Genomic DNA, 17270 nt, shown 5'->3' with positions numbered 1-17270 from the left:
TAATTTTTTTCAAAATCTACCCATTAAATCCAGGCTATGGTGAGTCCAATTCTTTAAAAAAACCTGTTCTACTTCCTTGTAACGTGGATAGGCCTTAAAAATCCGTGTGTGATACTGAATAACACTATGAAAGCGCTTAATTTTAGAGCGAAAATCGTGTTAAAAGATAATGGAATACTTTTTAATGTCTTGTTCCACAATGTGTTATTTAATTTTCTTATTGTAGATATATTTTGAGGCGTTTTGTATGCAGGGAACTCGACTTGTCCAGTTTGTTACATTTATCTTTCATAATGTCATTGTCGTCAAAACTTCGATAAGTTTTGATAAAATAAAAAAAAAACAAAATAAAAAAAAAAATGTTTGGTATATGTGATGTGTAATTCTATCATTGCAAATTTACATTCTCTCAGGTAACGGTCATGCACAAAGTGTGTGTGGAAGTCGATGTCCATTTAAATGCATTTGTATATTTTTGTATTTAAATTTTTCTCTTTGGATTTTGTTTACCGTGACATATTTGTTCTGTCAAATAAGTTATTTCCTATTACAGAAAATAAAACTTTTGAAATATCTTATAGTTATGTGATTGATGTGATTCCATTTTGAGGGGGTGTCAGGTGGGGCGAGTCCATTCCACTGTGAGGGGTGTCAGGTGGGAACAGTCCATTTCACTTTGAGGGGTGTCAGGTGGGGCGAGTCTATTCTACTTTGAGGGGTGTCAGGTGGGGCGAGTCCATTCCACTTTTAGGGGTGTCAGGTGGGGCGAGTCCATTCTACTTTGAGGGGTGTCAGGTGGGGCGAGTCCATTCTACTTTGAGGGGTGTCAGGTGGGAACAGTCCATTCCAATTTGAGGGGTGTCAGGTGGGGCGAGTCCATTCAATTTTGAGGGGTGTCAGGTGGGAACAGTCCATTCCAATTTGAGGGGTGTCAGGTGGGGCGAGTCCATTCAATTTTGAGGGGTGTCAGGTGGGGCGAGTCCATTCCACTTTGAGGGGTGTCAGGTGGGGCGAGTCCATTCCACTTTGAGGGGTGTCAGGTGGGGCGAGTCCATTCCACTTTGAGGGGTGTCAGGTGGGAACAGTTCATTTTGATTGAGGGGTTTCAGGTAGGTTGAGTCCATTCCACTCGAGGGGTGACAGGTGGGACAAGGACATTCATCTGAGGGGAAGCAAGTTGGGCGAGGCTATTCTATTTGTGATAAGGCATATGGAAAAGTCCATTCCATTGTGAGGGGCGCCAAGCAATATTTATACAACGCTTTATTTCCAAATCATAAAAACGTACACAGTGGACAGTTAACTATGAGAAATTTAAATTTAAGTGCCAAATTTTCATTACAAAAGCCTATGAAAAAATACAACAGAATTTGTCATCAAAATAATGCTCATAATAAGTTATTGAAAACAAACAAAACCAGCCCACAATGAAAATGCAGTTTAACATCAAACAAAATATGATTCACTACGATTTATGTCGAGCTTGGGATATCTACTTCTGACAGGCAGGAAACATTAATTGGCATTCTTAAAGCTAGTTACTAAAAAGTTTAAACCAAAGTTGTACACAATTTACAGCACATTTATTTGAATTCAAAATCGGTCTGCCAATTCACGAAGGAATTGTAAACGCAATTTACAAATGCGGGTTGGTAGAAACTAGATACATTATGCCGGATTTTCTAGATTATTTGTCATTAACCAAATACTAGGTGTCTTTGCAAAAATTGAAAAAATTACTGTTCAATATTTCAAGATATCACAGAAAATCGTCAATCCCAAAAGCAAACCAATACTCGAACAGTTGTTCTATTTATACAGTACTTTCACTTTATCATTAGAACTGCCATTATCATTATTTCAAATTGAAATTTAAAAAAACAACAACAACAACAGAAAAAGACATTTATTCAGCTTTGAACTAATAAATCCATGAATGGGCGTGGGGTTCCTGATTGCGAACAAAAGGCTTGGTTGCTTACAGGCACATGTTGCGCAGTATCTCAGCAGGTTCCTGAAATGAATAAAAAAAAGCTTACAATTATTGATAAAACGACGAGACTCAAAATGCCACTCAAGTATGAAATACCAAAGAGGAGAGGGTGGTTATAATTGAAAAGACGTACGTGTTAATTTGGTTGTCCGAATGCCATCCTTGGTTGGGACTGGAACAAAATTCAGACTGGAGTTGAAGTTGGCTGAAGTCAAACTTTTAACCTGAAATGAGTTAGTGATACGACTAGCGAGTATTCAGAAAGCCAAGGCAAAATATAGATTGTAGTAAATTCATCTTCAAATTTACAAATTTACTCGGTTAAAAATCGATTCTTTCCAACTTGAAGAGCTACGTATCTTGAAAATTTCATCATCAAAACTTTTTGAAATATTTTGCTTACAGAAAAAAAAATGACGAAAACCTTTTTTACAGTGGAGGTAATAACTTTTATGAAGTAGAAAAGCACTCCGAGAGCGCAGACCTCCGCCAAGGCAGCGATTTTTGATTATTATTTGATTATTGATTGATTATTGATCTGGATCACCATCAAAGACTAATCGCTTCTAAGTTAACCCATTTCCCACCTACCCTGAAAATTTCATCAAAATCAGTCCATAACTTTTTGAGTTATATTGATGACAAACAAACGGACAGACAGACAGGGGTGAAAACATAACCTCCTTGGTGAAGGTAATTAATAACTTCTTTACACTTGCTATTAAACGTTATATTTTATAAGGCGCAACCTAATTGCTAATTATTTTTTAAGTATTTAACATTGACAAAAGATCTCCAAGTTTCCTATGCGTAATTTATCAAACACATCATACATAATTTGGGTACAAATACAATCAAGTATCATTTTCTTTTTTAATGTAAAACAGATATGTTGTTTTTAATGTAGAAGGTAGAACAAGATAGGCTACAATTCACTGGAGACGGCAATTTCTGAGTTAAATATTCAACTATTGTGTACTGAACAATTGATTCGTGCTTGTGAGAGCGTGCTGTAGTAGGCTATATAATGCATACTCATCTTAAAGGAAGAGTTTGTTGGGAACCTGTCAGTTTGAAGCAGAAAACGGCGTGCATCTCGAGTCCAAGTCTCATCTGAAAAAAGTATAAGAACCATCATAATCACATACATATTAAACTATTGGGTTTTATGTTCCCCAAAAAGACATACCAGAATGGGGAGGGGAGGGGTAATCAAGTGCACAAATTATTTGTTATATTCTAGTCTCTTATTCGGTATGTGCGTTAACTGAGTTTTCCTTAATCTGAGTTGCTTGCGTTTTTCGTATAAAACTGGTTGTTATTTAGAAATAAGAAAACAAGTCAGGCAACTCTTCCACCTCGTCGCTCATCTGTGAGGGGTGGAAGACGTACCCAGTAGGAGACATGGGTTCCCTGCCTAATACAATGTAACTGTGTATTTCCAAGGCAACCAGTCGTCTATGAGTATAAGCAGGTGGGGGCGATGATGGCGTTCACACGGGCTTGCTCCTACGCCTCAAAGGAACTACCTTGTCAAAGCACCAAACAGTTTTAATTAAAATATATCCATGTTTATATGCATTTGGAAAACAGGCATTCAAACGATAAACATAATTCGAATAATAAACGAACCAAATTCTAACAAAAATTCTGGGTGGTTTGGCCACGATTAATAGAAATAAGGAAGATTAATCGTTTTGTTGATATAAAAGAATTCTTCTAATAATTTATCGCAGATTTAAATATGTCCAACTTTAGTGGTGAGAACGATATCGAAAATTCAAAATGCATATAACGGTATATTATAACCTTATGTAATTGTTACTGCCACACGCATGCACTTACTATTTATCAAGCAAGCACACCGCATAAAAACAAACGGTAACCAAAATATTCAATTTCATAAAATCCATGGTTATATTGCTCATAGATCAAGTAAGTTCATGTCTTAAATCATTTTGTTTTCTTCGTGATAAATTCTTAACTGGGCCTACATGATGCCACAATTTTGAGCAGAAACGAGTTGCTCGAGCATACGAAATTGTTCAATTGCTAAACGTGCTTCTTATACTAGTATTTAACATTTTATGTATAATGATACATATATCAATTACTTTATTTCAATGCAGCAGCAAATATTACATGCCTAGGTGACTCTCCTCGAATATGCCTTAAGACGGAATACGCGTTCAGACATTTTGAAGGCTTCCTCTCTTCGAATTCTTTGATGGCAAATCCGTTCTCTACGGAAACAAAAAAATCAGCTATTTAAATAACAATCTTTTTGTCTATTTTCAGGACAGTTATCATTCACGTAAGCAAAATTCCCATTCTTATTAAGCCTATGTACCCAAAGTGCGATTTGCACCATTCAGGTAAATATTGGAAATTGAAAAAAGCAGTATTATCTTCAATTATCTATACAGTACTTACAACAGGTTGCTGTCGTTTTCAATTCCACATTTTCGGCCTGCATGTAGAAATTGTAGTAAAGGCATGTGGCCTCTTTCTTCTCCATCTCATGCTGTCCTCGGTCCTCTCTGAACACCTCTCACCGAAATGCTCACCTGATTTACATGAAAATATATAATTCGCCTAATTTCCGTACGGAAGCCTCGATTTAGATTTTGGTAGATGATAAGGCATACCGTATCATCCAGAGGGGATTTGGGTTTGTTGAAAACATACAAGCAAAACGAACGCATTTTGTTAGCCAACAGGTTCCTCTATTCACCAAATCAGACACCCTATTTTTTATTTGCCATTTACATACTTACACATGACGTGCAGACATACGCCTACTCTTTGAATGCTATTCAATAAAATATATTTTCAACAAGAATAATTACATAGTTCGTTTTGCTTTATATATATATAGGCCTACTTTGTTTTCATCATGGAAAGTTCAATGTGGCACTACTTCGCTGCCGTATGGGAACAGGTCCATTTTTGGGGTTCAATAAGTGAGACAATTCTACCCACGGTTAACAATTGCAACTTTTTTGAAATGCCCTTCTGCTAAATAAAGATGATAAAAAAAGAAACGATCCCACACACTTATCGCGATCGATTTAACTTCCTGGCAAATTACCACCCGTTTGGATAGCACGAAAATTTATGCGTTAGCACTCCTATTGACAATTCCGATATGTACTAGCAGACAGTAGGCTACATATCAGAATCGTCAATAGGAGTGCTAGCGCATGAATTTTCGTGCTACTGTTTGGATTATAAGACTCGTCATTTTCAGCTAACTATGGTCATTCGTTCTATTAGTAGGCCTACATAGCCTATCATAGACTAGTATAGCTAGTCCAGCATGTAACTTGAGCTTACGGATCGAGTGATCTGAAATTTACAGGCATATCAATTAAATATCACTTCGTTATAGCTGTGAAAGACCGCCAAAATGATTTTTTTTTGGGGGGGGGGGGAGATTCATGCACCTGTAAGGTGGAAAATGTCTTACTTTAAATGTAAAAACAGGAAAAATGGATAATTTGTTCCCATTTATTTTTGCAAATATAAAATGCATCAATTATACAAAACACCAACAACGTTCATTGTAAAATATAAAAAACTACTGTCATTTTCTGTCGTTTTCCCGATCGCGACCTATCTGGCAAGTGCTATATCATGCAAATACGCCTTAATAAGTACAGTGACTAAAAGTAGGCTAAAAATGAAACCATAGGCCAATAAATAGTTTAACTCTGAATTTAAAAAAAAAATTAAATACTGAAAAAAGAAAATGGCCATTATCTTCTGTGCTGTTATTAGCCTTTATGTTATTGACCTTGCTTGCACTGACTCGGGTGCGCGAAGGATTGGACCTGATATGTGCTGATCAGTTCCTGGCACCGCACAGCGCAATCTCAACTTTCTCACCTAGCGCATTCAGAACGACCTTCCCCTTCAATGCTATTTCCGGAGACTATAAATAGTGCGTTAACTCCAGAGTGACTTTGATTCCATTTTTAACTGTACACAAGTAATGTAGTTACTAACTATTAACTCTGCCTTTGAGAGGGCCAGTGATACGATGAAGAGAATAGTGATATTTAGAAATGGTTCCAATGTAGACGGAAAGGTGAGTATGAATCTGTCTGGTGGTGTTGTTTTAACGTTAAAACGTGGAGTAAAATAGAATTAGCAACTGTGCATCTTTGTTTTGGAACATAATTTGATTCCTTTAACCTTCGATCTATAATGGGTCCAAGCTCTACATGGTGTTTGATGATAATTATGTGTGTGTTTGTTTGTGTGTGTGCGTTTGTGTGTGTGAAATCGCTGGTAAAATTGTATTTTACGATTATACTGTTAATATAACAGCAATGCACTATCAGTATCAGTACTGTACATGTATCTTACTATTTCACGGACAATCAAATTTGATCAAATTAAAATATGTAGACGTAGTCAAACTGCAGTCCAAATAAGGGGATAGTTTCTTTATGTCCACATTATCCCACTCCCGCACAACATCATGATCAGTTTCCTGCATTGTTACTCTCCCTAGAAAAATGTTGTGATATTACTGATGTGTTACTTTGCCTCAGTTTTCAGTGAAACGTGCTAATGGTAGCCTTATTGCAGTAAGGGTACCATTAGCGCGTAAGGCTGCAAACTGAGGCAACTTGTTACTCCACTCATTGTTGAACAGCAGTTAGAAGAATTGTCACTTTAAAGTCCTGGGAAGGTGTGTTTTTTATTTTAAAAGTCCCTGCATGTATTTACATGAAAGTTTTCATCAATAAAACATTTTATAATTCACATATTTTAGGTTATAGCAGTAACACATAGTCTAGAGGAGGTGCTTCAGGAAGCAGGAAGGAAAGTTGGGTTTGAAGTTAAGAAGTTATATACACCTCAAGGAGGACTAGTGGATGACATCAAGCTAATCAGGTTAAAAGATGTTTTATCAGAAAAGTGTAAATGATTGAATGGTTTTAGAGGCAGTGTAACATGCTACAAATTTAACAACTTTTAAGTAACATGATCATGTAGAAATGGCACTTCCAGTGTATTGTCCTTTAAAATGTTTGTTTTTTAAATGTTTAAAACACAATTTCCATAACGGCTTGTGTATTGACTTTTTCTTGGGTAGTAAAACATATAGGCTTTATTTTATGCAAAAAAGTCTAAATTAATATTAATAAATTTTATTAAGTGTAGTAGATAAACATATATAATACTAGCCACTTTTCTTTGTCTTCTAAAGGGATGAAGATATCATGTACGTGTCACCTGGAGAACCATTTATAGGTAAAGATCTGTTATCAAATTTGCAAACACTGTCCCAATTAAAAAAAAAAAGACCAGTTGCGTTTATAGAGTGGCGTCATGAAAATTGAATGGATCAGTTGAGTCATGTTTTATTTTAACCCACTTACACTCACTAAGACTATAAGTTAATCAGAGATTTATTTTCAAAATATTTATGGTTTAGATTTAAGTCCGAACCAAAAATGTTTGAAAATGTGCATAGTTTGCCATACCTGTCCTTGGAAACTGCAGAACATGGTGATGATAACAGCTAGTTCCCATTAATCTATTAACTCAGGATGGTTATAATAAGATGGTGAAATTCACTGAATTATTATTCACTGAATTGATGTATCTGTATTAACATTTTATGAAAAAAATTCAGAACTGAACAAGAGAGTGCAGTGGACTCCCAGTGATGGGGACTCGATGCATACAAGTTTGAAAGTTGGCAGTAGTGATAATTGGATCACACTGAATGTAGGGGGCAGGCTATTCACTACCACCAGAAGTACGCTCACAGGAAAAGAAACTGACAGCATGCTTGCCAGGATGTTTGCTGATGAAGGAGGTTTGTAATTATATACTGTTTGCGTTGAACTTTGAAAAAGAAAATAAATCATGCTTTGATGTTGCTTTATAAATGCTGCAAGTTTTGAGTCATAACTTTGGATATGCAGGCTCTTTGACATCACAAAGCAATCATCAGCAAAAATCATTGCAACAACTTTCATACTTTGGCTCTTTTTGAAATTGTCATTTTGGATATGAGCTATTAAAGATAATTATATTTATGGTATGTATTACAGCATCATCATGGCAGAGCAGTGTAGATGAACATGGGGCATATCTCATTGACAGAAGTCCTATCTACTTTGAACCAATACTCAACTATCTCAGACATGGGCAACTGATTTTAGATAAAAACATCAATCCTCAAGGTTAGTGGATGAGACGCCCATGGGTATTAGGAAAGATTGATAATCATTAAAGGGCATTTTGTGAATTTATGTAGGAGAGTATTTAAATTTTTAATTTGTCTAACATGAAATGTCTGATTTTGTCTGTGAAAGGTTGGCTCATGCAACCTTGATGGAAAGCTGAACAAATATCAAACATCTGTAGCATGTTCTACAATTTGTTGACCATAACTTTATGTTATTATTTACATGTTTTGTTCATTTTACCTTTGCTAAGTGAAAGAGTAAAAAAAATTACTCTAAAAAACAGTGATTGACTTTTTTAAACAAATTAAAGAGAACAGTTCTCACAAAAACTAATTTGAACAGGTCAAAGGTAAGGTAAATGCTGGTTTATGTAAATTTCAGGTGTTTTAGAAGAGTGCAAGTTTTTTGGAATCACATCACTGGTAGAACAACTCGAGGCTATTGTCAGGGTGGGTATCACCAGAGATCTTATTCCTTCACTGTTAAAAGTGGAATCTTGGTATCTAATTTAACAACTGCCTATAATCACGATTAAGTAAGACTGCACTGTTTGCAATGATGTAAAATTGGAACCTGTAAAAACAATTACTTGGTAAAAAAAATAGAACTTTGAGACTTTGCTACACAGTCTTCTCAGTATTTGAATATTGGAATTAAAACTTCTAAAACAAACCAATTAAAATACCATGACAGTTTGTAGATGCCTCTATAGTTAATTTGCTAAAATCCTAACAATGAATTGCTTTTCATTTTCAATAGAAACAACAGCCAGCTGAAGATTTTACTCCAATTTCCAGAAGAGAATTTGTATTTTCACTAATGTCTACAAATACTACCACTGATCTGAGGTGTCAGGTGAGTTTTTTATTTTCAGTTTTCAGAAAATGGTATTGTAAGGTTTTCATATTCTTGTGAAAAATTATTTATGCTGCATAAAGTTAAGTACATGTTTCTAAGCAGATAAAGATTTTTCGGGTCATTTGACAAAGAGGAACTGATTATTTGAAAACTTTTTCATGTGAAATTGGTACAATAATTATCAGTTAAGATCACTTTATAAAGTTTTAAAATATAAACTAGTCTATATGATGTTATTTACAGGGTCTTAATTTCACAGGAGCAGACCTGTCCAAGCTAGATCTGAGACACATTAATTTCAGATATGCCATTCTTAAAGGAACAAATTTGAGTGGGGCCAATCTATCCCAGTGTAACTTTGAGAGAGCAGATCTTTCACATGCAATACTTGATGTAAGTTTTACTGACATGAACTCATATGAGAATTTTTTTTCAGTGAGACTAAAATTTTGATGAATTGTAATTTTAGTGACATTTGTAGGCAAAATGACATTTTAGTTAGCATTGAAAAGAAACATTTTGTATTTTATTGTCTTAAAGCTGGATTGATTCTGTTTAACTCTTGTTTGTTAATCACGACTGATTAAGATTTTCAAATCATTTTTTGTAGGGTGCTATATTGCTTGGAGCAAAGTTCATGTGTGCATGTTTGGAAGGTGCATTAATGAAAGGTTGTAATTTTGAAGACCCTGCTGGCAGTAGAGCTAATATGGAAGGTTTGTAGTCCTACTGGCGTTTCTGTATTATACATATAACTATTATAATTATGGTTTTACCTGCTTTAAATATCCTTTGAAGGCAAGAGGGTCATTCATAGTACAAATTTTACACAGTTCACACTTACAAATCAAAATTTATATGATAACAATGAAATTGCACAAAGTAACATTGCCCCTAAAAGCTTTTGAATTCATTGATCTGTTTAGGTGCCAATATGAAGAATGTGAATTTAGAAGGCAGCCACATGGCTGGTGTTAATCTCCGAGTTGCCACATTAAAGAACAGCAATTTAAAGAACTGTGATCTGAGGGCTGCAGTGTTGGCTGGAGCTGATCTGGAAGTAAGAGGATTGAATGCATTTAGCCTTGGCCAATTGTTATTTAAATCATAAATTTAAGTTTTTAAAAGCATTTATTAATGAATACAGCATATTTTCAAAATTACAGATGTGCACATAAATTATGTAGAGTTGACTAAATTTCATGTTAAATTCATAAATTTTGATTCATTTTATTGATTTATGTATGTAGTTATTATTGAGATGATGTTAAGTCATTATGTTTCATTATTCCAGAACTGTGACCTCTCTGGTTGTGATTTACAAGAGGCTAACCTGCGTGGTGCCAACTTGAAAGGAGCATCATTAGAACTCATGTTGAATCCACTTCATATGTCACAGACGATACGCTAGTCCACATTCAGACGGTCCTCTTTTATGCTCAAATTTTTCTTGTGAATTCTATATTTGTAAAGTCTTGATATTGACGCCCAAACACAATCAAATGTACCCATTGTTAAAAAAAGAAAGTAGACTTTTCCATCAAGTTTTGATAGCGTTATAATGCAATCAGCAGTTGGATAGATAACAAGACTTAAAAATAATCTGTTAACATGGCTGATGCAAAATGTTCGTTGTAGATCATACACCTTATTCATACACCTTTTTCTGTTTTCAAATACCTTCAAATTATAAAGTTAAATTTTAGGTGAATCTGGTGAGCCTGGCGTTTCTAAAAGTGCCTATTTAAATCCATCCAGTGGAGCAAGTAGACTTCAATCATGTTATTAAATATAAAAACTTTATGATATTTCTTATGTAAATATTTCTGATATCAGAGAGGAGTACACCAGTTGATAAGTAAAAGCAATAATGGTAGTATCCTCAGCTGAGGTGACAGGGTCTTAAAAGTTTTGTTTCAAGCTTGGTTTATGTTTGAGATTAATACTGTGCATTACGTCTGAACATACGTCAAATTCAAAATATTGAAAGTTTGCTTTAGAACTACTGTATGTACAAAATTAGTAGTAAATAAATGCCATATATTCTATCAAGAAGCTTAAAGTTTTGTTGGAAATATGTCCATACAGGCTGATGTAAATATCAATGCAAGTTCTGTTTGGGCTGAACCTTATTAAACTTGTTTCATTAAACAATGTCCATTAGTGTACAACATTATTCATAAAAAGGTTTATTTCGATCTGGAAGGAAGTAAAGTATTTTAAAAGCAAAAAAAAAATAAAATAAAATAAGAAATTCAATTGCAGTTATTTCATAAAATGCCCACAATGTTGTTTTTCCTCTCCATTGTCATACTGTCATTTTTATTGGCAAATGAGCATATCCTTGGTAAATTGTCTCTATGCAAACTGCACAACATGTCCCCTTAACAAAACCAAATATGCAGGTATATTGTAACAGGTCTTTAAAGCATAAGCCACTACAATTCTCTGAACAATTCCCCTATGAGTTTATATTCTTTCCATGCGATAAAACTAATTTCAAATGCACAAGCTCTAAACAAGGAATGTTCTATCTATTTTGAAGTAAAAGATCCACTCCTGCTGCTAGGTTGTCAACATAACTATCTGGCTTAACTGTGGGGTGATTTTCATCAGAGGGCCTGTGAAAAAAAATACAAGAGTTTATAACATATCTGGGCAGAGGATGGTTTATTTCTCACTTCTTTACATTTTGCTGCATTTAATGGCAAAATATTTTCATGTGTATTCATGTAAGAAGGTTTCCAATTTGGAAAAGGTAGATACAATTCAAAATAAGTTTTGAATTTCAATAACTTGGCATATTATGATAACATTCTGGACTTACAAAAATGTTTTAACCATGCACTGCCCAGGTTATGTAATACTTACCTGAACTTTCCTGTTCGCACTTGAATTCCTTTCATACCACAGGCCTGGGCACCTCCAACATCATTCACTATATCATCACCTATCATAACAGCCTAGAAATATCATATCGGAATAAAACTAGAGGATCAGAGAGGCGATACCGCCTCCGGATATTGTACCACCAGCTGGAGCAAGCGCATTCGTATAGACCCCCACATACACAAAATAAGGAACACAGCCACCAGTCTTGTGCTTGACAAGCTGTAAAAATGCAATCAACAAGAATTTTCAAAATATGCAAAATATATATATATATATAACTAAAAATGGTACAATCAAAGTTAAGTTCATCCTAAGGTAGGTCAAAGGTCAATTCCAAGGTCACAGTAAATTGCCAGTATATGACTTCCTATTCAAGTTCAATAGAGACTATGGACCTATCTCTGCCAGTTTTGGAGATAAAAGGGAAGCAAAATTTGCAAAGTTCAGTTCATGGTGAAAAGTAGGTCAAAGGTCAATTTTAAGGTCACATTTAGATTGCCAGTATATGACTTCCTATTCAACTTCAATAGTAACTATGGACCTATCTCTGCCAGTTTTGGAGATATAAGGGACTAAATGGTATAATTTTGGAGTTGCCATAATGTGCCATAAATTTCCTACAGAAAAAATTAATTAAAATAAAGAAAAGGTCATTTTGGTCAAAATTCTTGAAATGGGAGGTGCTCTGAAGTTCCAGATGTTCAAATTTGATGAAATAATGTCATTTTTGACCACAAGTTGTCTGCTTTGCCAAGCCTTATGTTTTATTTTTCCGGAGTTCAAAATTTATTATCCATTACCGTACTGCACAATTTGCTTTCATCCCCAATATGTACTTTTTGATACAGTGTAACTTTGGAGATAAAAGGGAAGCAAAATTTGCAAAGTTCAGTTCTTGGTGAAAAGTAGGTTAAAGGTCAATTTTAAGGTCACATTTAGATTGCCAGTATATGACTTCCTATTCAACTTCAATAGTAACTATGGACCTATCTCTGCCAGTTTTGGAGATATAAGGGACTAAATGTTATAATTTTGGAGTTGCCATAATGTGCCATAAATTTCCTACAGAAAAAATTAATTAAAATAAAGAAAAGGTAATTTTGGTCAAAATTCTTGAAATGGGAGGTGCTCTGAAGTTCCAGATGTTCAAATTTGATGAAATAATGTCATTTTTGACCACAAGTTGTCTGCTTTGCCAAGCCTTATGTTTTATTTTTCCGGAGTTCAAAATTTATTATCCATTACCGTACTGCACATTTTGCTTTCACCACCAATATGTACTTTTTGATACAGCGTAACTCGAAAACCGTATGGAATACAAAAAAACAGAGACCACCTCCAGTGTTGGGCTTTACATGCTCTACAAAATGCAAAAAAGAATGGGTGTCTAGCATTAACGGTTCCCGAATTAGAGACAGTTTTCAGTTTCGATATCTTATGGCCGCTACTCCTGTGAAAATGCACCGATTGACCCCAAATTCAAGGAGATGAAAGATGACCCGAAGGGTAACACTTTCCATTAATATTATTAGTTAAGTCTGTGTGGTGTCTGAAAAACAGCGCAAATAATTTTTTTTTTTTTGGCAAAAATTTTGTTTTTTTGAAAATTTTGGCCCGTTTGACCTTGAAATAAAGGTCAAAGGTCAAATCCAAGGGCATATTTGAAATCTACACATATGACTTTTGGAAAGCTGTCTGTAGAAATTTTTCCCATAATTCCTTCCGTAGGGGAGATAATTAGCATTTAATTTTGCCATTTTTGGACAAGGGTGCATTGCAATGAGTGCCACACCTAGACCCCAATACCAACAAAGCCCAAATTTTACGTGGAACGAGTTGAGATTATAGGTGACCTAAATCCAAGAGATGGGTATGGAGGCCCTTACCGTCTAGGAGGAGAAGCGGTAACGGTGACTTGGCGGCGGAGCCGCAGGAGCCGGCAGAGCCGCAGGAGCCGGCGGAACATACGGGTTGGGACTAAAACCATGTGTACCGCCAGCGCCTACGCTGGTGGTACAATAATGCACCCTACATCAAAGAGGGCCAAGTCATCTTGGTGAGTGTTTGTGTAGTGTATGTGCACGCACGCACAAGTGTGTACAATAACTTTTAATTAAAATTAACAAAATTCCCACAATTGTGAAAATGAACATAAAAGTTAATATCACAAGAAAAAAATCATTAATAACAATTAGGCTTCTAAACAAAAATGACCACCATTTTCTATACTTACATTGGATGCATCTACACCCATGTCTTTTAGCACTGCATTAAAAAATGATGGTGATGGTTTCCCTACTATCTCGGCTTTAACATCACAGGCATACTGTAAGGAAAATGCTGTAGTAGCTCAAAAAATGAAAAATTACAAAAAAGTGAGACCACAAAGCTAAATTTCCAATGGGCATGCTGTAAAATAGAAACACACAACTAATTATGAATCAGACCTTGCCTAACCTAAAGCATGGAATGTATTGTTTGATATCTAATTCCGCTATTATAACTGAATTTACCTCTAAAGCCTTCATATATGCTCCAACATCCAGTTTCAAGCCACCTGCTTCTTTGTAGTATTTCCTATAACATAAATTAATAATAAATAAGATTAAAGAGTATATGTTCCCGATTTAAGCACACCCTGCTTTCTTAACCCTCTTTAATTCTACCCACAATTCCTTGGGATTCGTAAAAATATGTAAAAAGTCAATTACTGAATTAACAAAACATCCATAAATGTGAATATTATGGAAACTGACATCATTGAATTAATCAGAATTTAGTAAAATATTCCACTCAATACTTTTTAAATATTTAAAAAGATACATAATTATATTATCCTCCACTTTATAAGTTACTGTGAAACAACATTTCTTACAAACAAAAAAAAAAAAAAAAAAAATCAATGTTTAAATAAAGTGATTGATTAAAATAAAGAATAAGGTTGTAGCATTACCCCTGCCCCATAGAGAACAATATTGGCTTTTCCAGTGACATCAAGATTTGAAAGGCTTTATTGACCTTTTCAAATGTGAAATATTTGGCAGCGTCTCCCAGTACAACACAGTTAGGATCATTTTGATCAATATCAGCAAACTCTGGATCACATGCTGAAATTGGAAATCCATTCCGGGCCCATGTAAGGAAATGAAATAAAACATATAGGCGCTTGAATTTAATAAAATTTATTTGGAGATTAGCTATAGTATTAATACTGATTTATAAAGAGTTACTGTTATTATTAATTAGTAATATTTCAACAGTAATTTTTTTTTAAAATCATATGTATGTCTTAAATATTGCCAACAAGACGTAAGTAAAAATAAATGAAAAAAGTAAGAGCAACCCATCACTGACTTCGGTAAAAAGCAAGTTAAAATTATGAACCTCAAAAACAAGTGACAAAAATAGACAATAAATTAAATGGTATTTAATTAACAAAACATTTTATTCACATGGATGTATCACAGTAAATGGCCTCAAGTTTCTCTCCTTTAGTATTTGACACACAGCAGGGGCTGGTGGGAACACCTCTGACACACCAAGGGTAAACCCTAACCGACTTAGTTTTCTCACCAGCTGTTCTCTGGTACACTGGGTTTCATTGGTGCAAAACCGAACTGGAAGGCCAGATTTTCTCAGCCTGCAAGGTAATAAGTCCTATTAATTAAAAACGATGTATGATCATTAAAGCACCATTTAATCAATATTTTTATGGTACATATTTACTTACTGTCCTGTAATATGCTAATAAATGAAAGAATGGATTAAATAAACAAACAAATAAATATCCAAAAATTAAACCCAAAAAATTAAATGATATAAATGTTTTAATCACTTTACCAAAAACAGCAAAAAGACATATATAGACTTAAGATATATGGCTTTGTCGGCTTGTACATCTCCAGAATGACTCCAAGAGGATAAGTAAATAAAACATATCCAGAATACTCCTTGATTCACCCCAACAGTTGGCCCAAGTGATCCATATTGATATTCAGCATTAACGTACGTACATGTACATGCACGCTCGGCTGTCACCTTGATTGGATAGTAAACGATTGTCGTAAAATCGCTAAATGATATTAAAACCGGGTGCATAAACTTGAAAACCACCTACAACAACCTTGGACTACCACATTAATCCAATACAATGCAAACATAAACTATAACAAGTGGTTAAAGCCTTCAAACCGAATGTCGTAAAGTCCCCATATACCTCCATAGAGACAATAAAATAGAATGAGCTTGTGAAACAAGAAAAATCCAGTTCCAACATAATAATCGAAATAAAATACTGCCGGGCATCGGAGCCCCCTAAAACTTGGCACGCTTACCGCTAATACTGCAGGCTACATCATCCCGTCGCTCGTTTGTAAATTCCGTGCATGGCATACGCACAATCAAACCGTAAAAAACAAATTCTCGGGGTGTCGTTGGCTAGGTCCACTCAACAATCCAATTCAGGAAATGACGTAACCGCAGAGGTCGCATTGTCCAATGGCATGGCTTCTTTTTCGTAATGGTAGGTTAGAGTGGACCTGGCCAACGACACCCCGAGAATTTGTTTTTTACGGTTTGATTGTGCGTATGCCATGCACGGAATTTACAAACGAGCGACGGGATGATGTAGCCTGCAGTATTAGCGGTAAGCGTGCCAAGTTTTAGGGGGCTCCGATGCCCGGCAGTATTTTATTTCGATTATTATGTTGGAACTGGATTTTTCTTGTTTCACAAGCTCATTCTATTTTATTGTCTCTATGGAGGTATATGGGGACTTTACGACATTCGGTTTGAAGGCTTTAACCACTTGTTATAGTTTATGTTTGCATTGTATTGGATTAATGTGGTAGTCCAAGGTTGTTGTAGGTGGTTTTCAAGTTTATGCACCCGGTTTTAATATCATTTAGCGATTTTACGACAATCGTTTACTATCCAATCAAGGTGACAGCCGAGCGTGTGTACATGTAATATAATAACAATAGCAAGAACGTTATATTTCCAAACTACAACTAACCTCTCCACAGCTTCAACAGATCCATCAATGGCAACACCTACATCGTCTTCTGTGTTGTTATACAAAACGCCAGATATATCTAAGAGTACCCCTTGAATGGATTTACTGCTCCACGGGCTAGGCTTAACAGGTAAGGCCATATCGGGTCGGGTCAACCGGCTGCTAACATCGTAGGTATTTTCTCCATGTAGCGTACACGAAAGTTGGAACCTTTCTCCGGTTGGGATTTTACCATCATTACAAGATATCTCTTTTTCTCGAATCGTTCTAAATGTAGTTTTAGTGAATAGTAAATAAATAC

At 35.2% G+C, this 17270-nt stretch overlaps 2 protein-coding genes and 1 long non-coding RNA gene across 7 annotated transcripts; 1 reads left to right on the top strand and 2 right to left on the bottom strand.

Annotated features, from left to right (window-relative positions):
* Positions 1-1248: 1248 nt before the first annotated feature.
* On the bottom strand, positions 1249-5084 carry LOC106155708 (uncharacterized). 5 transcript variants are annotated; one of them, XR_015333340.1, is made up of 5 exons: positions 4427-5049; positions 4140-4236; positions 3029-3106; positions 2127-2217; positions 1249-2014 (listed from the first exon to the last, which is right to left on the bottom strand). It is a non-coding gene; the product is annotated as an uncharacterized LOC106155708 (long non-coding RNA). The 5 variants fall into 5 exon arrangements; XR_015333341.1 differs by lacking the exons at positions 4140-4236; positions 4427-5049 and adding exons at positions 3386-3522; positions 4108-4122; XR_015333342.1 differs by lacking the exons at positions 4140-4236; positions 4427-5049 and adding exons at positions 3386-3522; positions 4108-4122 and having other exon boundaries at positions 2127-2165.
* Positions 5085-5896: 812 nt separating this feature from the next.
* On the top strand, positions 5897-11118 carry LOC106180918 (BTB/POZ domain-containing protein KCTD9). The gene is made up of 11 exons (XM_013530684.3): positions 5897-6083; positions 6777-6898; positions 7215-7258; positions 7644-7829; positions 8068-8199; positions 8587-8654; positions 8965-9060; positions 9307-9456; positions 9674-9779; positions 9990-10123; positions 10358-11118. The coding sequence occupies exons 1-11, from the start codon at positions 6036-6038 to the stop codon at positions 10472-10474; spliced, it is 1203 nt and encodes a 400-aa protein (XP_013386138.2). The 5' UTR covers positions 5897-6035; the 3' UTR covers positions 10475-11118.
* A 118-nt stretch (positions 11119-11236) lies between these two features.
* Positions 11237-17155, bottom strand: LOC106155704 (phospholysine phosphohistidine inorganic pyrophosphate phosphatase-like). The gene is made up of 7 exons (XM_013530666.3): positions 16970-17155; positions 15408-15595; positions 14909-15062; positions 14469-14532; positions 14189-14281; positions 11935-12026; positions 11237-11684 (listed from the first exon to the last, which is right to left on the bottom strand). Exons 1-7 carry the CDS (start codon positions 17107-17109, stop codon positions 11594-11596), a joined length of 822 nt encoding a protein of 273 aa, XP_013386120.2. The 5' UTR covers positions 17110-17155; the 3' UTR covers positions 11237-11593.
* Between the last annotated feature and the right edge of the window lie 115 nt (positions 17156-17270).

This window comes from Lingula anatina, chromosome 1 (genome assembly GCF_051362555.1).
Source record: "Lingula anatina isolate TDL-2025a chromosome 1, LinAna3.0, whole genome shotgun sequence".
NCBI lineage: Eukaryota > Metazoa > Brachiopoda > Lingulata > Lingulida > Lingulidae > Lingula > Lingula anatina.
This window is presented reverse-complemented; position numbering and strand designations above follow the sequence as displayed.